At 38.8% G+C, this 18,750-nt stretch overlaps 1 protein-coding gene across 1 annotated transcript in view; it reads left to right on the top strand.

Annotated features, from left to right (window-relative positions):
- Positions 1-18,531, top strand: part of sec23a (Sec23 homolog A, coat complex II component) — a 43,992-nt gene extending 25,461 nt beyond the window's left edge. Inside the window, exons 13-20 of the mRNA XM_079832305.1 lie at positions 1,265-1,371; positions 3,292-3,445; positions 3,567-3,644; positions 3,734-3,895; positions 7,306-7,392; positions 8,979-9,134; positions 16,169-16,234; positions 16,395-18,531. Of these exons, the coding sequence (XP_079688431.1) occupies positions 1,265-1,371; positions 3,292-3,445; positions 3,567-3,644; positions 3,734-3,895; positions 7,306-7,392; positions 8,979-9,134; positions 16,169-16,234; positions 16,395-16,484 (900 nt within the window). The 3' untranslated portion in view covers positions 16,485-18,531. The remainder of the gene's footprint in view (positions 1-1,264; positions 1,372-3,291; positions 3,446-3,566; positions 3,645-3,733; positions 3,896-7,305; positions 7,393-8,978; positions 9,135-16,168; positions 16,235-16,394) is intronic.
- Positions 18,532-18,750: the final 219 nt, after the last annotated feature.

Genomic DNA, 18,750 nt, shown 5'->3' with positions numbered 1-18,750 from the left:
GCAGAGTCAATAGCTACAGACCTCCAAACTTTGTGTGGCCTTCAGATTAACTCATGAACAGTGTGTAGAGAGCTTCATGGAATGGGTTTCCATGGCCGAGCAGCTGCATTCAAGCCTTACATCACCAAGTATAATGTAAAGCGTTGGATGCAGGGGTGTAAAGCACGCCAACACTGGGCTCTATAGCAGTGGAGACGTGTTCTCTGGAGTGACCAATCACGCTTCTCTGTCTGGCAATCCGATGACAATCTGTCTGGGTTTGGCGGTTGCCAGGAGAATGGTACTTGCCTGACTGCATTGTGCCAAGTGTAAAGTTTGGTGGAGGGGGGAGACAATTTCATGGTCCCAACTTTGTGGGAACAGTTTGGGGATGGCCCCTTCCAGTTCCAACATGATTTCGCACAAGTGCACAAAGCAAGGTCCATAAAGACATGGATGAGCAAGTTTGGTGTGGAGGAACTTGACTGGCCTCAACACCCTTGGGATGAATTAGAGCGGAGACTGTGAGCGAGGCCTTATCATCCAACATCAGTGCCTGACCTCACAAATGCACCTCTAGAAGAATGGTCAGAAATTCCCATAACACTCTCCTAAAGCTTGTGGAAAGCCTTCCCAGAAGATTAAAGCTGTATAGCTATAGTGTATAGCAGAATAGATATAGGATATAAGCTGCGCTTTCTTGCTCTCTCATCTCTCCGACAGCGAGTGACACAAACCTGCCTCCTCTCACTCACTACTTTCATTTGCACCGGATGAATATTGTTGGTGGCTTTAATGGGATTTTACTCATTCCCGCAGATTTTGTGCTCACATTCAAAGTGCGCACACATTAAGCCGCATCTCAGCACTAAATTTAGTTATTTTCGCTGCTTATTGTGCTTAAACAGTCAAATACACATAAAATAATGTGAAAATGCTGGTCTTGGCGAATATTCACATAAACAAAGTTAGTTATGTTTTAAATAAACGCAAACAGTTAAAAGAAAATGCATGTGTAACTGTAAAGGGCCTTAATGGATCGTGCATCAGGTCTTAAAGTGACAGCATCCTAATATACTGTACCTGCCAATTTTTTAAATTATATTAGAAATATCTAAATGGCAGTTTTCCACATGGTGCCAATTGTGGCCAGTGAAAATCTTGAATGGCTAGTAACTGGAAAACCTGATTAAAAGCATCCTTTATTTTTGCCATGCCATTTGATGTATTCGTCTTTAATTTTAATGAACAAAATATCAGGCAATGTTCTTTTTTTTTTTTTCAGCACAACGCTCCTATCCCACAGGGTGGACGTGGAGCCATACAGTACGTAACACAGTATCAGCATTCTAGCGGACAGAGGCGCATCAGAGTGACCACAATTGCAAGGAAGTAAGTTGTTTGCCCTTACATTAACCTCTAGGAGTCTGAGCTGTTTTGGGGCCCTTTAGAAGTTTTGACATGCTTCAAACTGATGTGAGAATCATTGAGCCTACTCAATACACTGATTTAAAATTTGTAAGAATGTTTTTCTTCACAAAGCCAGTATGCGAGGAGGCGTGATAGCTAATGAATATCGATGTATATCACCTGAGGACAAAAGAACATAACAGCCTGCATAATAATGAGCTGCACAATGAGCTGCATAATGAATGAGCTTCATACCTGACTGAGAGAGCAAAACATGCTCTTCTTATTTAGTTGAAATTGTACTAATCTAGTAAGTGCATCTTGATTTAAGAATGTTTAAATATTTAGACTAGAAACAAGACAAAAATTACTAAGAAAAGCATTTTTTCATTTTTTTTTTACTATTTTTAGTACTATATTTATAGCATCTGAGCAGACATTTGCGAATAAAAGCTTTATTGATGTGACACTAGGCTCTTTTACAATAAACACATTATAATCTGTCCAAAACAAGCCAAATAAATCTAGTCTAAACAGTCTTGTGTGTATGACATTTAATGTTGCAACAGGATTCATATTTAAACAGTCTTTTTGCACTTAATATTCACAGATGCTAACAGAATAAACTGACCTTACAATCAGCGGCGGAATCCTTTGCTCTTAGAAATGAACAGCTTTTCATGAGCAGAATAAATCCAGGATTATTCCTCAAAGTCTCAAAACGATGTAGCTGAAGTAACATTACAGCGCTTCACTTGATGTTTGTATGAGTTGATGTGTGGGCGTCGACTCTGGATCATCAGTATTTGAATCTCAATAGAACATGTGATCCGTGGGCGTGGTCGCATTAGCAGATAACGAAGTGGCTTGCGGGTGACTTGACATTTATCGCTTTTCAAACAGATTACATAAACACAGAATATTTGTTTTCGATTTGGTTTACATTGTTTAAAACCTGACATTTCAGCGTTTCTTTAGACATATGTCTCATGTTTGTGAGACAAGTATTCACTAAGCTAGAGTTCCTTTTCTGAAGACTATCTGAATTAACGTCTTTGACAGAGAGGCTGCAGATCGCACATCATGTTTGTTTTCTTTATTTTGCAAAAAGCGAAACAATTTGTTTTTATTGTGACTGTACACAAAAAATAGAAACTTAACAGATTATAATGATGTATAACACTTGCCTGAATGATAAAAAACGACACAGTTATTTGAGTCTATTTGGCACTGATAAGAAAAAAAGAGAGCAGATCGTGCCGGCGCGACCGCCGACTCGAGAGGGTTACCATTTTTTCAGCAAAGATGCATTTAAATTGTCATAGTGATGGTAAAGACATTAATAATATTACAGATTATTTCTATTTCAGATACATGATGTTCTTTTGATCTTTCTATTCATCAAAGTTGGAAAAACTACTATATACAACACAAGGAACTAGGGGAAAACACCTTTGAAAACAACATAATTATTGTAGATTGTTCTTAGATTGATCCTCCTCCTTTCATAAATGCCTCCCAGTTTGACATCATCTCTGCACATCATCCATGTGTTCTCCTCAACAACCATGTCCAGTTTCCATGACAATGTGAAAAAAAATCAAAAGATTCCACTTTTAGAATGTTGCGTTTGTATGTCAGAATCAATGCGCCTCGAAAGAGTACATTCAGTTTTCGACAAAGACTAATGCGCTGCTTGTAGCTTTTCAAATGTACTAAAAATGTTTTAAGTGCCTGAAAGAACATTTCGAAGCTCTTTGACTATTCTTACGCTTTTTGAATAGTGGATTTTTTATTTAATATCCAGACATTGAGGAGTCGATGTGAGTCAGACTGATGATGCATAAGCTTGTGTTAGAAGGTCACTGTGCTCTAACATGTTCTCCTCATCCTCCTCTTCAGCTGGGCTGATGCTCAGACTCAGATCCAGAGCATCGCTGCATCTTTTGACCAGGAGGCTGCCGCCATCCTCATGGCCCGCTTGGCCGTCTACAGAGCCGAGACGGAGGAGGGCCCAGACGTTCTGCGCTGGCTGGACCGACAACTCATCCGCTTGGTGAGTCTTTCAGCCTTTCTTCTTTCAGCTGGGACTAGCAACATATAACTAATCAGTATAATCAGTAATTTCGTATTAGGGATGCACAATAATTTCTCGAATGATTTTCTTTCATTTGCAGTGCCAGAAATTTGGAGATTATCATAAAGACGATCCCAACTCATTCCGGTTTTCTGAGACATTTTCGCTGTATCCTCAGGTACTTACCTCCCGTCTAGCACTCAATGACAGCACTGAATCTCACTTAATAGCAGAGCGAAAATGAGATCTTTACATTGTCTTTGGCAGTTTATGTTCCATCTGAGGAGGTCTCCATTTCTGCAAGTGTTCAACAACAGTCCTGATGAAAGCACCTATTACAGACACCAGTTTATGAGGCAGGATCTGACCCAGTCTCTGATAATGATACAGCCCATCCTGTATGCATACTCATTCAACGGGCCACCAGAGGTAAAAATGCAGAATTTCTCCCATTGAACATGTAATATTTGCATTTGATTCAGGTGACCAATGAGGGACTTCATAGATGTTAAATACCATGTTCCCTGAGGGAAACTTCTAGCCTGACAAGCCAGACCCACATCAAGATGTTGGGTCTGGGAACACTGGCAGGGCTCAATCCGAGGGGCGGGATAAACGGTTGTCTTTCAAATTCCCTCTGCACGCAATAGGATATCGCTACAACCAACCAGAGCAACGAAGAAGGTGAAGCGGAGCTAGTTGATAGATTAAACATTCGCTGTATCCGGTCGGCAAAACTCTGAAGACATCATCATTTCTTAAGAATGACTTCAGTGCCGTTCTTTTCTCAAAGAAAAGCTTAACTCCAAGTCTTTAAGAGTCACGGCCAAAGCCGGTTCGAAAGGCCTCTGTTTGCCAGCTTCTTTGTTTACAAGTAGCACGCAGAACCGCCGCAACTATGCCGTCATTATGTTAAGCCCGCCCACCGACTCCATACACGATGTGATTGGCCTGACCAGAGTTTGGTTTTTCCAGCTCGTAAGCCAACGGAGAGTTGCTAGACTACCCCGGCTGCAAATTAGATTTGCTGCCGCTAGGGTGCGTCTAGATTTCTAGGCTAGGAAACTTCAACTTGCACATGTGAAACACTTTTAATTTTCCCCAATCAATGTATATAAGCAATATAATTATTTTTAGCCATGTCTATATTTAACATCTTGTTCCTTAATGCATAAATGTACAGCTCATATACTGTTAATTTATAAGTCCTAATAATATTAAGATTTTGATAAAAACATACAATAATGTTCAAAAGTTTGAGGTTGGTAAGATTTGATAAAATAAGGGTGCGTTCACACTTGGCATGTTTGGTTCGATTAAAACGAACCCTGGTGCGATTGCTCGGTTAGTGCGGCTCATTTGAATATATGTGAACCCTGCCATCCAAACCCTGGTGCGCACCAAACAAGCGGACCGAGACCGCTAAAAAGATGGGTCTCAGTCCGCTTCCAAACGAACTCTGGTGCGGTTCGATTGATATATGAACACAACACGGACCAAAGACATGTAAAACAGGACGTGCTGTCACAAAATGCGACGCTACAAGTCAGCTGATTTGACGACGTGGAAAGATCGGTGTATCCAAAATGTGTAGAGGGCAAACGTGGAGCAACGAGTAGGTAAAGTGCCTCATCAATATATGCAGATCTTCGTTTCTGCTTACAACGGAGGAAATCCTGGTGTTGTTTAGAATGTTTTGAACGTTTTATGAGCTCTTCGTGAGTTCTCAGCTGGTAAAGTACATGCATAAAATGATCGCGTTTAATCCAGCACACAGCATTGTTTTAAATGTTCAGTAAGCAAGCTCCGTCGCGAAATATACGCCATAAAAGCCGACCAATCAGGTTGTGACCGTATCCCTATGCTTTTGGTTCGGTAACTTTAAGTTCGCTGTTAAAAATGCCAGTGTGGCTGGACCAGACGCTAAGCGAACCAGGACTACATGTTTTGTTTTTGTTTTTTTGGTCCGGACCAAACGAACCAAACTACAAGTGTGAACTACTAAGTCTCTTTATGTAATGCTCACGAAGGTTTCATTTATTTGATCAAAAATACATCCGTAATATTGTAAAGTATTATTCAAACTTAAAATAACTTTTCTATTTTGAATATATTTTCAAATGTAATTTATTCCTGTGATGCAAAGTTGCATTTGCAGCATCATTACTCCAGTCTTCAGTGGCACATGATCCTTCATAAATCATTCTAATATTCTGATTTGCTGAACATTCTGGTCACACTTTAGATTAGGGTCCAATTCTCACTATTGGATATTAACTACAACCTTTGCCTTAAATAAACTCCTAATTACTGCTTCTTAATAGTTAGTAAGGTAGTTGTTAAGGTATTGAGTAGGATTAAGGGATGTAGAATATGGTCATGCAGAATAAGGCATTAATATGTGCTTTATACGTAATAATAAACAGCCAATATCCTAGTAAAATGCATGCTAATAAGCAACTAGTTAACAATGAGAATTAGGCTTTAAAATAAAGTGTTACATTTTTGTAACTAAAGTTCTTATTAGTATCAATGTTAAAAACGATGAATACAAGATTCTAAATTGAAATCTTTTCTAACATTATTAATGTTCAATATATTAATAAATGCTTTCCAAGTATTGATTTCTTTTCAAATAAAAAAATCTTACTGACTCTAAACTTTTAAACGGTAGTGTATATAAAGTGAAACTCGCTTAATAATTTTGTAAAAGTGTTCTTTAAACATTAGTATTAATTCAATGGGCTTATTGACAAAAAAATCACGTGTCATGACTGACGTTGATTATGAAGTGCAGTGTCATGATTACTATGCACTTGATGTCCCCTGACACAAAAGATTAAAATGTGTTCTGCTTAATTAGTGCGCTGAGATCTTTTGTTCTCATTTTGTTTTGAGCTCATATTATTGTTGTCTTTAAATATATTTTTGCAAAGGCATGGTACCATTTGTACCCAGGATAGAGTCCTGCACTGGTCCTGTTTGGTAAAGCTGCACCCGAAAGCAGCACTAATTTAATTTCGAAACCAACCAGACCCATTTGACATAAAGACAGCAACCCAAACCGCACCCACATTAAATCTACTACATATCAGGTAGACAAAAATGATTTGTTTTCTCATGTGATGCAAGCAATCAAGCCAACATTAGGCATTCTGAGTTGGTGCATTTTAAGACAGAAAAAAGATGCATCCGTCATGTAAACAATACAAAACTTTTGCCTACATCATGTGAGCAGCTTGCCTATACAGGCTTTTTTGAACAAATGTGCATGAATCACAACATATGCTATACAGATGCTTAGAGGTCTCCATAAATTAAAAGAACACTGCCAAATATGAGCCTTTACTGTCATATAACATCAGGGATATTTTAGTGCATTCACTCAGCATTTAAATGTGGTTCCTGACCTGCAACGCAAATGACAATGTAAGTATTATTCCACCGGTTTCATAAAAAATATCAGCGGTTCACCCGTCTGACCCAGGAGCCTGAAGGTTGCATGCATTTTAACGGCATTATTGTGAAAGAGAGGGAGAGGGTGAAAGCAAGCAAACAGGCAAATGTTGTATAAACTCTACATAATGATCTGATGGCCTGTAGTGCTTGTCCTCTAGTAGTACTGACTGAGTTAAACAACATCAGGGCGATGATACAGTGAGCAACTTAAACTGACACGTGTGTATTCTAATCTGCTTTTAATGGGGGGGCTTTATGTCACTTACATTTTTTCCCCTGACACTGGGAACAGAAGGGGGAAGTTTCAGGAAAGATGTTTATGAAAGCATCTAATTAACAGTGACAGTCCAATAACAGGCTTCTTTTTTCTGTTGTTGTAGCCCGTGTTGCTGGACAGCAGCAGCATCTTGCCTGACCGCATCCTCCTCATGGACACCTTCTTCCAGATTCTGATTTACCATGGAGAGGTAATGTGTAAAATTGGTTACACTTTATTTTGATGGCCCACTTTAGACATTCTACTAACTAAAAGTAACTTTACAACTAGGGTTGGGTACCGAAACCTATATAACCGGTATGTACCGGACCGAATATAAACGCAGATTTCGGTGCCTCATTTCGGTGCCACTTAAATTCAAACGTGCAAGTGCGCTTTGGCTGGCGCCGAGCTAAAGAAAGATACGCTCAGCACTCGTCACATATCACAACAATTCAGTGTCTATGGAAGCGGCAAAAACAATCCTTTCAAACAGTTATAACTTGACTACGTGTTTTATTCATATCAGATACACATTATATAGTAACTATATAGTTTACTCTATTCTTCTCCCAGTTTAGCAGCGGTCACTTACTTTCATGTATTTCGTGACACATCCGATTCTCTGAGGCGCAAACTAACATGGCGCCGTCCATCATGCAGTATAGAACAACTAACACACATTCACTCACACATATTTGAAAATCAGAATATTAGATAGTTCATGACATAGTTAGCAAGTTTGCGAATATTTTGTAAAAATGAAATAAACCCGAAACAGCTGAGCTGTCATACAGCTATTGTGGCAGCTGTGTGTCATGTGAGAAGCACGCCATGGAAACAATAAGGCGATGCATTCTAAAATATTTAGCCAGAGAATATGGTCATATTTCTGCAAAATAAAGCTGAACCTTGAAGCTGGTTTGTAGCATTCCAAGAATACAGACTACTGCTGTTATTACTAAAGTAAAGTAAATTGTGTTTTGTATTTATATATTTAAGTATACTTTAAAATTGTAATAAATTGTTCAATTTAAATAATAATAAAAAATAATAAAAAGCCATTCTTTAATCTCAATCCCCTTGTTTTGTGGCGCTTTTTTAAAAAGTATCGGTTCAGGCACCGTTTAGGCACCGGTACCGTTTTAAAAGTATCGGTTTGGCACCGGTATCGAAAAAAACCCAAACGATACCCAACCCTATTTCCAACTACATGCCAACTAACTCTCATTAGAGTATTTATAGACTGTTAGGCTAACTGCAAAGTTACTGTTAGGGAGTATCAAAATAAAGTGTTAGCAGATATTAAGCACATTATCTACTAAAACTCTAATAACTGCTAGTTGACATGTAGTTGAATAGTTTCTTATAGTTTGTAGAATGTCGTTATAAGTTGTAACCGTAAAAATCACTGCGCATATTCTGCCTTCCGATTGCACTGTGGCATATTTTCCCCTGTGACTGGGTTAGACGTTGGTTTAACACCAGGTCTTTTTCATGTTTTCAATAATTAAGAATGCAATCTGTTTTCTTGGTCTGCGCACATGAAATCAGAGCCAGTTTTGCACTGAAACCATTTTAAACTTGGCTGCGTTTCAGCAGACAGACATCTTCTGATGAAACGCTTGTAGATGTCTCGCTGAAGTACATGCTAATGAAGTGAATTTAAAAAAAACAAATGAGTGAGATGTTCCCATAGTCACAGCAAAAAAAAAAAAATGTTTTAGCAATTGTAAATATGTTTTCAGATTTATCATATTATAGGATGACTTCTGACAGATGTTTTCCCTTGTGTAGACGGTGTCTCAGTGGCGTAAAGCCGGGTACCAGGACATGCCAGAGTATGAGAACTTCCGCCACCTGCTGCAGGCTCCCGTGGATGATGCTCAAGAGCTTCTACACGCTCGTTTCCCTATGCCACGCTACATCGACACAGAGCATGGCGGCAGTCAGGTACAGATGGATGTGATGACAATTTCTTTTTGAATGCTTTCCTGGATATTTATGAGGCATTCATACTAAACTAAACAGGCTACACCGATTTAGTCTAAGATTATCCACCTTATTCCTACGCTTTCCGCCGTTTATGGGTGTAACTTCCCCAATCAGTGAAAGGCTCGCTCTATGAACGCAATAATGCATTTTTTTATACTAGGTATGATGAGATCACATTATTATACTCACCCTTCAACCATAGAACATTAAAGGGTTAGTTCACCCAAAAATGAAAATTCTGTCATTAATTACTTACCCTCATGTCGTTCGACACCCGTAAGACCTCCGTTCATCTTCGGAACACAAATGAAGATATTTTAGTTGAAATCCGATGGCTCAGAAAGGCCTCCATTGGCACAATGCACTGTACACACTCAAGACCCATAAAAGGTACTAAAGACGTCGTTACAAAGTCCATCTCACTACAGTGGTTCTACAATAACTTTATGAAGTGCAGAGAATAGTTTTTGTGCGAAAAAAACAACTAAATAACGACTTGTATAGTGATGACCGATTTCAAAACAAGGCATCATGAAGCTTCGAAGCGTTATGAATCAGCGAGTCGAATCATGATTCGAATCGCGTGTCAAACCCCCAAACTGCTGAAATCACGTGACTTTGGCGATTCAAACCGCTGAATCGACTCACTGATTCATAACGCTTCGAAGCTTCATGATGCAGTGTTTTGAAATCGGTCATCACTATATAAGTTTTTATTTAGGTTTTTTTGCGCACAAAAACTATTCTCGTCGCTTTATAAAGTTATTGTAGATTCCTGTAGTGAGATGGACTTTATAAGGACGTCTTTAGAACCTTTTATGCGTCTTGAGAGTGTAAAGTACATTGTGCCAATGGAGGCCTTTCAGAGCCATCGGATTTCAACTAAAATATCTTCATTTGTGTTCCGAAGATGAACGGAGGTCTTAAGGTGTCAAACGACATGAGGGTAAGTAATTAATGACAGAATTTTCATTTTTGGGTGAACTAACCCTTTAATGTTCTATAAGACCCATAAGACCTTTCGTTCATCTTCAGAACACAAATGAACGTATTTTTTCATAGATTTCTGTTTCTCCTTTGTAAGTCTATTGACCTAAAACTCTGACACTTCAATAAATCTATATGAATTGAGCGGTTTAAACCAAATCTTCAGTAGACACATAATCACATTATATCATGAACAGATTTAATTAAGGCTTTTATTCATGTATAAACATTGATCAGCAAACAATGTTTACAGCATTCAATTTTGGTAAACGTAAACTCAAGCATGCTTGCTTGACGTGTGAGAACCAATGAGGTTCATTCTCGTGTTACGCAGAACGTTTGAGCTTCGGCAAGAACCAATGATGTTTGTTCTTGTGCGTCAAGCAATTACGGTTGAGCTTCTGTTTATGTTCACTGATCAATGTTTATATGTGAATAAAAGCCTAAATTCAATGTTCATCATATAATGAAATAATTTCTCTTCAGAAGACTTGGATTATATTTCTTGATTTATATGGATTTATTTTACGTTCTCTCTATAAAAGTTTTGAAGTATGAGAGGTTTGGGTGAACAGACTTTTTATGAAGGGACAGAAATCTCTCAGATTTCATTTGAAATATCTTCATTTGTACTCTGAAGATGAACAAAAGTCTTGTGGATTTGGAATGACATGAGGGTGAGTAAATGACATAATTTTCATTTTTGGGTGAATTATCTCTTTAATATTGCTTTACCTGTATGATCTTCATTAAATAAAGCAATCCTTTTTTGGAAAGGACACTTGGACAATCCAAAAGCACACCAAATGATATGAGAAGTCCATAATTCTTAAATTATGCTCACCAAAGGTCATGTCTCACGCCTCTACCAAAAATTTGAATGCACGTTTTTTTTTTTCTAATGTCGACGAATATTCGAATTTTGACTTGTCAGCCCTACTGTGCATAATACAATGTGCGATCAGAGCGTCGAGAGCGCACATACACGGTTTGTTTGCTCATCAATATAACACTCACGTGTGCTTACTGTACAACTCCTGTGAATCACCGCAATCATGGCATGTTTTGACATTCTGGTCAGTCTGTATGTGTTACAGTGCGATGTGAGGGCTTGCTCTCTTCAGAAACAATCATAGAAAATGACAGAGCTTGTGTTTTTAAAGCGAAACTCACACTGGACTGATAATTCACTGAAAATGCAACAAGACTCCCTTCACTCTCTGATGTAATCAGCCTGTTTTTCTTTATATTAGCGCTGTTTTGGACTTACTGATTGTTTGTATGAATTCACTTACTGAATCATTGGACTGAAAATTTTCCTGGAGTTTAGTGGCTTAAAATGATTTGAGTGGCGAAATTGGGTTACTTAACTTATTTGCTTTTTTGTGTTAAATAATTTTAATGCCTTAATGGTGAACTATGTAGGATTTTTGCAGTAAAATATCCAGAAACCACTAGGCCAGTGTTATATATTTTGTTCAGTTGAGTACTTAGAATATCCCAAATGTTTCCAACTATTTGTAAATTGTGAGAAATTGCTATTTTAACCGGGACGTGTGGACTATGCGTGTGAGGGAGTCGCCTGTCGATTGCATCATATCTGCGTCACCCTCGGTTTCATAGCAGCCGCCGAGCGAACGTCATAACTTCATTTTCATCACACTTAGATATATCTAATACGATAAACAGAGTTGCGTTACCTCACTCATGACTGGAAAAGAGGAAGTGGCGCCGGCAACCGTGTCATAATAAAAGTCCCGCCGGCGATTATGCCATAATAACAGTCCCGCTCTTCAATCGCTCCTGCGGCCTTGCTCAGCTCCACAACACTCGGTCCTGCTCTGCTTCACTACAGTAATGTTAATAATCGCATCCATGAACATGATTTCTGCCCGAGTCCTATCCTGACTGTTTTCCACCGGCTGTGAGGTGAAGACCACATGTCCCAAGATTCTGCGCTCAAACATGGCGTCATCAAACTACGCCTTTGTTTTGAACAGGCGACCTCTAGTGGACGGAAAAGTTACATAGTGTAGCTTTAAGGATTTTAAATTAATTATATGGGTTAATGCGTTAGCATTGACAGCCCTAATTTATATTAAGCATTTCTCGCGACTTGTCGACTATCTACAATTAAATGTTTTGGTAACACTTTATTTCGATGGTTCTCCTTACACATTTTAATAACTATAGTTAGTATAGTAAGTAACTTTGCAACTTAATGTCAGCTAGCAGTCATTGGACTATTCGTAGACTGTCTGCTTAATATCTTCTAACACTTCATTTTGATGCTCCCAAACAGGCAATCTACTGACTAGTGGGATCTTTACAAGTAGATGTCAACTTATTCTACTAAACCGAACCCTAACCCGAACCTAACCTAACTACTAATACTCTAATGAGAGTTAGTTCACATGAAGTTGCAAATTTACTTATAGTTAGTAGTATGTCCAAAGTGGACCATTGAAATAGTGTAAGCAACGTTTTTGTTTATCTTGCCGCAATGCATTCCGGTGTGACATGGGCCCTTTTCGGCTCTTTGAAGACAAGACATGCCGCTGCGTTCTGGATCATTTGAAGCGTTTTGATCGCACACGATGGAAGTCCAGCCAGAAGCGCATTGCAGTAGTCAAGCCTAGAAATGACCAGGGCCTGGACGAGAAGCTGTGTTGCGTGCTCTGTTAGGAATGATCTGATCTTCCTGATGTTGTGCAGCGCAAACCTGCATGACCACCGAGCTGTCTTTGAAATGTGGTCTTTGAAGGACAGCTGGTCGTCAAAGGTTACGCCAAGATTTCTGACCGACCTTGAAGGGGAAATCAAGGATAAACCTTGCTGGATGGTGAAGTCGTGTTGTAGAGTCGTATTGGCAGGGAAGACGAGAAGCTCAGTCTTTGCCAGGTCAAGCTGCAGGTGATGCCAGCTAGAGAGTTTTCCCTCTCAATGCCTTAGATTTTAGTCAGCATAATGTTTCTGCCTAATTTCGACATAGCCTTCAAATTGGCAGTGCACCAATGATCCCTTAAATTGCCGTCTAGGTGGGCAGCTTGCTAAGTTTTGGAACAGAACCATGCTTAATTCACAGTACCATGGTGGATTATTGCTTTTTTAAAATGGAATGGTAGCAACAGTTATAATATGAAAGATGGCAATTTTCAATAAACAGTTAAATTGATAAATTATAATAAGAAAACCCAAACAAACAAGCAGTTCTTCTGCCAAGTAATATAGTTCATTAGCCTGATGGAGGTTTATGGTTGCCAAGCAGCACAACAAATCAAAGATCATTCTGTGTTGCAGCCAACATTTAAGTGCACTTGGCTCTTAAATATGGAATTAAGCTGATGTTTGGTGTGTGTGGTCCTGGTAAACCCTATGTTATGGGGACAAAAAAATCCTTGTCCTTGTGGGGACATTTTTTGGTCTCCATGACAAAAAACGGCATATATATATATATATAGTAGGGTTAGGAGATCATTATGTGTATGAAATATCTAGCCTGTCGTCGTCATACTCAATTCTAGTCAGAATACTGCTGATAGTCTACAGTCTGATACTGCTTCAACCGAACCAGGAAAGACCTCAATTGGATAGACCTACAACCAATCAGAGCAACGGAGTGACACATAACGTTAGTTGTCAAATGTCAACAGAACTCAACTGCACTGTGTTGTAGGGGTGCTCCGATTGATCGGCAACCGATCTCGATCGGTCGATAATCGCTTTGGGATGATTGATCGGCGGTCTCCAAAAAGGCCGATCTCATGAACCGATCGCATGCTGACGACACATAAACCCGCACCTGCCGTGAGAGCTGGGGCATTAATGCAGCGACACCGTCTCATTCTCTTTCCAGCGCGGGTAAAACAATTATAATGCTGAAGGTGAGGTACAATTCATATTTCTATATTAAATAACTTACGCAGTCATTTGAAAACTTTATGTGGGACGTAAATTCACAAACAGTGCGCGTGAATCACCGCGTGCGCGCGCTCTCTCTCTCCCTTTCAAAATGCTCAAATGGCTTCAAATCAGCGCATCGCATCTGCACTAAAATCCAGCTGCACAGTTGACACAGGATTTGCCACTTTGCACAATCGAGGCAGTGTCGCATCGTCACTAAAGTTTATCATTTGCATTTATTTTTAAGTCTTGCCAGTGTTCAAACCGCTCAGCACTCGCGCGCACGGTCTGAAGAGAGACACACACACACACACACACAGGCCATCTCACAAAAAGCTTGCGAGAACAAATTGCGCTGAAATGGTCAGATACACACACACGTGTATTTACTAAATGAGTGTCTTGACGAGTGTGCACGTAAACCCCGTCGTGACTCGCGAGTGAACGTTTGTGCAACTGTAACCGTATCCGTGTTCGCTCTTAAAGTGACAGCTGTCGAATAAACTGCTGCTGTCTCTGGGTTTCTTTTTGTCTTGTGTTGTTTGATGAACCTTTATGACACTCACAGCTTGAATGACTAACTTTTGCAACCTTAAGTGTAAGGATTAATCTAATTCAATTTATTCAGGGAAGACCAATATTAATTTACATTTGATTTCTTATTAAATGTCTTTAGTATTTCTTAGCTCAATACTAATGTTAGACCTACCTGAAAAATTGTTTTTAAAAACAAAAATGCACTGCATGATCAAATATTTAAGTGAGATAATAATATACATTTATTATATACATTTATTTGGGAAAGATGGCCCACAGTAGCCTTAAGTTATCTCATTTTCTAAAATAAACACTTGGTGGTTCTTCAAGATCTTGACTCAGTTAATTTAGAGTTAGTTTAATTTCTACAAATGGTGCAAACTCTGCAAGATTATAGATAAAATATTGCCATTCTGTGATCGGCAATCGGCAGATCATGATCTTGGTGATCGGTGATCGGTGATCGGCCCCAAAAATGCTGATCGGAGCTTCTCTACTGTGTTGCCAAGTCTGCAGGTTTTTCCATGTCCGCGGGTTGAAGCGACCCCAATTATATGATTTACAGACCCAGGAATGCGAATTTTAGCAGGCAGCCCTGCCAAAATAACACATATTTTACCCCCCAAATGCCATTTTTTTTCCAGAGAACCCCCCGGGAAAGCTATTGGGCTTGTTTTTGGCTAGTTTTGAGTAGCAATTGGGTGGGTTTTGTTGTAAAAACTTGGCAACCCTGTCTGCAATCACGCTGGAATAAGTAACGTTGGAAGAAAAAGATGAGTGTAAACGATCTTTGCCGGTTTTGTAAAAAAAGAATTTAAGGATACACAGAGTACTTACCAACACGATCATCATTTCTGAGAGAAATAGTAAAGGTGAATGCATATACGAACAAGTTCTCCGTTTAGGATAAGAACAAATTCAACCCAAGCGCCTTTGATGACGTGGATGATTACGTTACTGTTTATCATCTGTCCATCATCGTCTAAAGCCCGCCCTGACAATTTCATTGGTCCGAACAGTTTCTGTTCGGGCAAAATTACTCCTCTACGGATCAAGTCCAGACCTGCCCGAGTTAAAATGTTGTGGGCGGGGCTAAGTTCGGCTGGCATCCAGGCTATGAAATATCCCCATAAAACATGAAATCCCAACATGTGTGTAGGCCTACCAGCTATTTTTCAACCGATTTACTCCATCCATTCTTTTAAATAATAGATGTGATTTGAAAGAGCCATGTTGTTAAACGCCAAACGACAGTTGTGTGAATCAGTAATTTCGGATTAGTCAGTGCAAATATTTATTTATTGCTTTCACAAAACCACCTCCATTTTCCCAAGCCTTGATTAATGGCGGCTCAAATGGAAGGTGCTACTTTGAAAACAGTTGTTCTGACAGCTCTTCAGTCAATTTCTACGCTTGAGAAACTCGCCCTAGAGGATTTTTAAGTGCTGCTTGTGAATAAATGACTGTAATGGGTCATTGAGACACGGCAACTGTTCTGCATATTAATACACTGTTTTTAAGGTCTGAAATTATACCATGGTTTATTTATTTTTCTCCCCCTCCAGGCTCGTTTCCTCCTCTCCAAAGTGAATCCTTCTCAGACTCATAACAACATGTATGCATGGGGTCAGGTGAGTGCTGTATATCTCGCCAACACGAGCACATTTCCTTTGTGGGGAATATTGATTAGTCTACTGTAACAAGCTGTTGTTATACAACTATAGAAACATGTCTCTGCGTTTTCTAATATTCATAGCCGCTGATTGAATCTCACTTCCTGTGTTTGTGTAGGAGTCTGGCGCACCCATTCTGACAGACGATGTGAGTCTTCAGGTGTTTATGGATCATCTGAAAAAGCTGGCAGTGTCCAGCGCTGCCTAAAAGCCTTCCATCATCAATCTTTTTCTCAGTAACACACAGCCAGCAGGATCGCACTGGCACTGCCCTCAGTTTTTCCTATTTATATCATGCATATGTGGAGCCCAGACCTTTGAAAAAAGAGATTGAATCAATTGGAAGTGAAGTGTCATTCTTTATTGTTTAATTTTGACAAAAAACAATGGCAAACACCGCATCCTCATAACACTATATGTTGAGTATACACCAGGACAAGATATTTGTTACTGTTTTAATCAGAATGAATTTATTCAGCTACGTGAGTGAAATGGCGACATTAGTTTAAGAAATGACAATTCAGTCATTATTTTTGCTCCTTCTCATGCCATTCCAAACCCATATGCTGCCTTTTTTTGTCCTTGGAGACTAACTGAACATTTTAAAGAATTGTTATATAGACAACAATTATTTCAAAGGCTTTTGAAGCCATATGATAACTTTCTAGTTGTCTAGTCAGTATTTGCCTCCAAAATTCATAAATGGCATGTTGACCAATGCCGTTTTTGGTTAATAGCTTTTATGCACCATTTTTGAACGTGGACATGAAATGTCTGAATAATGACTTTGGTCTGTTCCTCGTACAAAGCTTCAGAAAACCTGGAATGAGTCACATCGATTATTTTCATTGTGCTTTTTTCTAGTGGCAAAACCCACAACGATTCTTTATAAGTTATCACTTTGTGTTTTATGGAAAAAATAACAGCATAGGGGTTTGGATAATGATGGAACATTAATTTTTTGACTGAACTGTTGCTTCAAATCTGATGTTTACATGTATGAAGCTCTGTGATGAGACCTCATGTTGAACGGAGGGATGAAACTAGCTGGTTTTAGCATACCTGCAGCAGATACTTTTGTTTTCCTAGTCAAGGAAGGTGAAAGCAGTGCCAATGTAGCTAATTAAGCATAAGAGCTTGAACGCCGCTTCTAGCCAACAACGCAGAACAATGCATTATTTTTAGAACCTGTGCGCGTCTGTCGTCTCGTTGCTGTTGATGGTTTGTTTTTCAGCGCAAGGTTGAGTGGCTCTTTCCAAACACAGACTTGCGGAATATGTAAGCTGCCTTTCTGTCTGTCGCTCTGATATTTATGAGCTGTTTCTAGCAGTATTGTATGTTTTGTTTCTAATAAAACTGGCTTCATGATCCCACCTGGTCTGCAGTGTTCCGATTTTGAATTTTGGAAACCAAAAACTATTCTTTCTTTGTTATTCTTGCCTTTCAAGTCAGCATCCTGTGAGTCTCAAAGGAGTCCTGTGTTTCTCCATTTTCATTGAAAGAATAGTTGAAAACACTGTCATCGTTTTCTCACCCTCATGTCATGACTTGCTTACTTCTGTGGAACCCAGAGGTTTTGTATTATCTCTGAGTTGGTCTTTTCCATACAGGCTTTGATCAGCATGAGGCGTGAAATATTCCTTTAACGGAGTGCAACTATTGCATGTTCCACAAGTAAGAGTGTGGGTTGGTGTGCAAAATAATTAATTGCATTACACCATCGTGAAATTTAATGGCACGGTCTACATCCAACACACAGACTTGTGAAATGTGAAATATAACTTGCCCATTTACAGGATTTGTGTGGTTATTTTCACTGATGGCCACATGGGAGCAGCAATTAACTAAGAGAGCATAGGTTGAACTGCGATTATTGGAGAAATCAAAAGTTCTTTTAAATGCCGTATGTAAATGATGAATCTCTCGCCAGATTTTTCAAATCCAAGTTTTATGGAGAGATAATTACCGATTCATGCCTTCAGTGTTCATTATTTCAGAACTCACCATGTTATTCCCAGTTAAGTTTTCTCATCATTAGTCTCCCCAAGCCATACTTTTATGGATCATCCTGTCAAATAGGCATGCCTACATTTTCATGCTTATTAAATTAATAAATTAAACTGCATTAGGCCGTTTAGCAACTCATAATGTAATAACTGCACATAATGTAACATAATGTCTACATTATTATTGTAATAAAATGTTCATAATGTAATACATTTCTGAAAACGTAATAAAATCTTTTTAATAATTTTTACATTGAGAAATTGATTACAATATAAACTCACCAAAAACGTCATATTTTCATTATTGTAATAGCTTTAAAAAAAATAAAAATAATGATTAGTATTCCCTTTTTAAATCACATTTTTTTTAAATATAATTTTAATCTGCCTACAAAATCCACCAGATTACTGAGACTAGTACTAGTAGTAGTAGTAATAGTAGTTCAAAGGTGCAAAAGCTCTTTAGAT

This window comes from Gobio gobio (genome assembly GCF_949357685.1).
Source record: "Gobio gobio genome assembly, chromosome: 13".
NCBI lineage: Eukaryota > Metazoa > Chordata > Actinopteri > Cypriniformes > Gobionidae > Gobio > Gobio gobio.
Note: the sequence above shows the minus strand (reverse complement) of the source record. Positions and strands in the feature narration are given on the sequence as shown.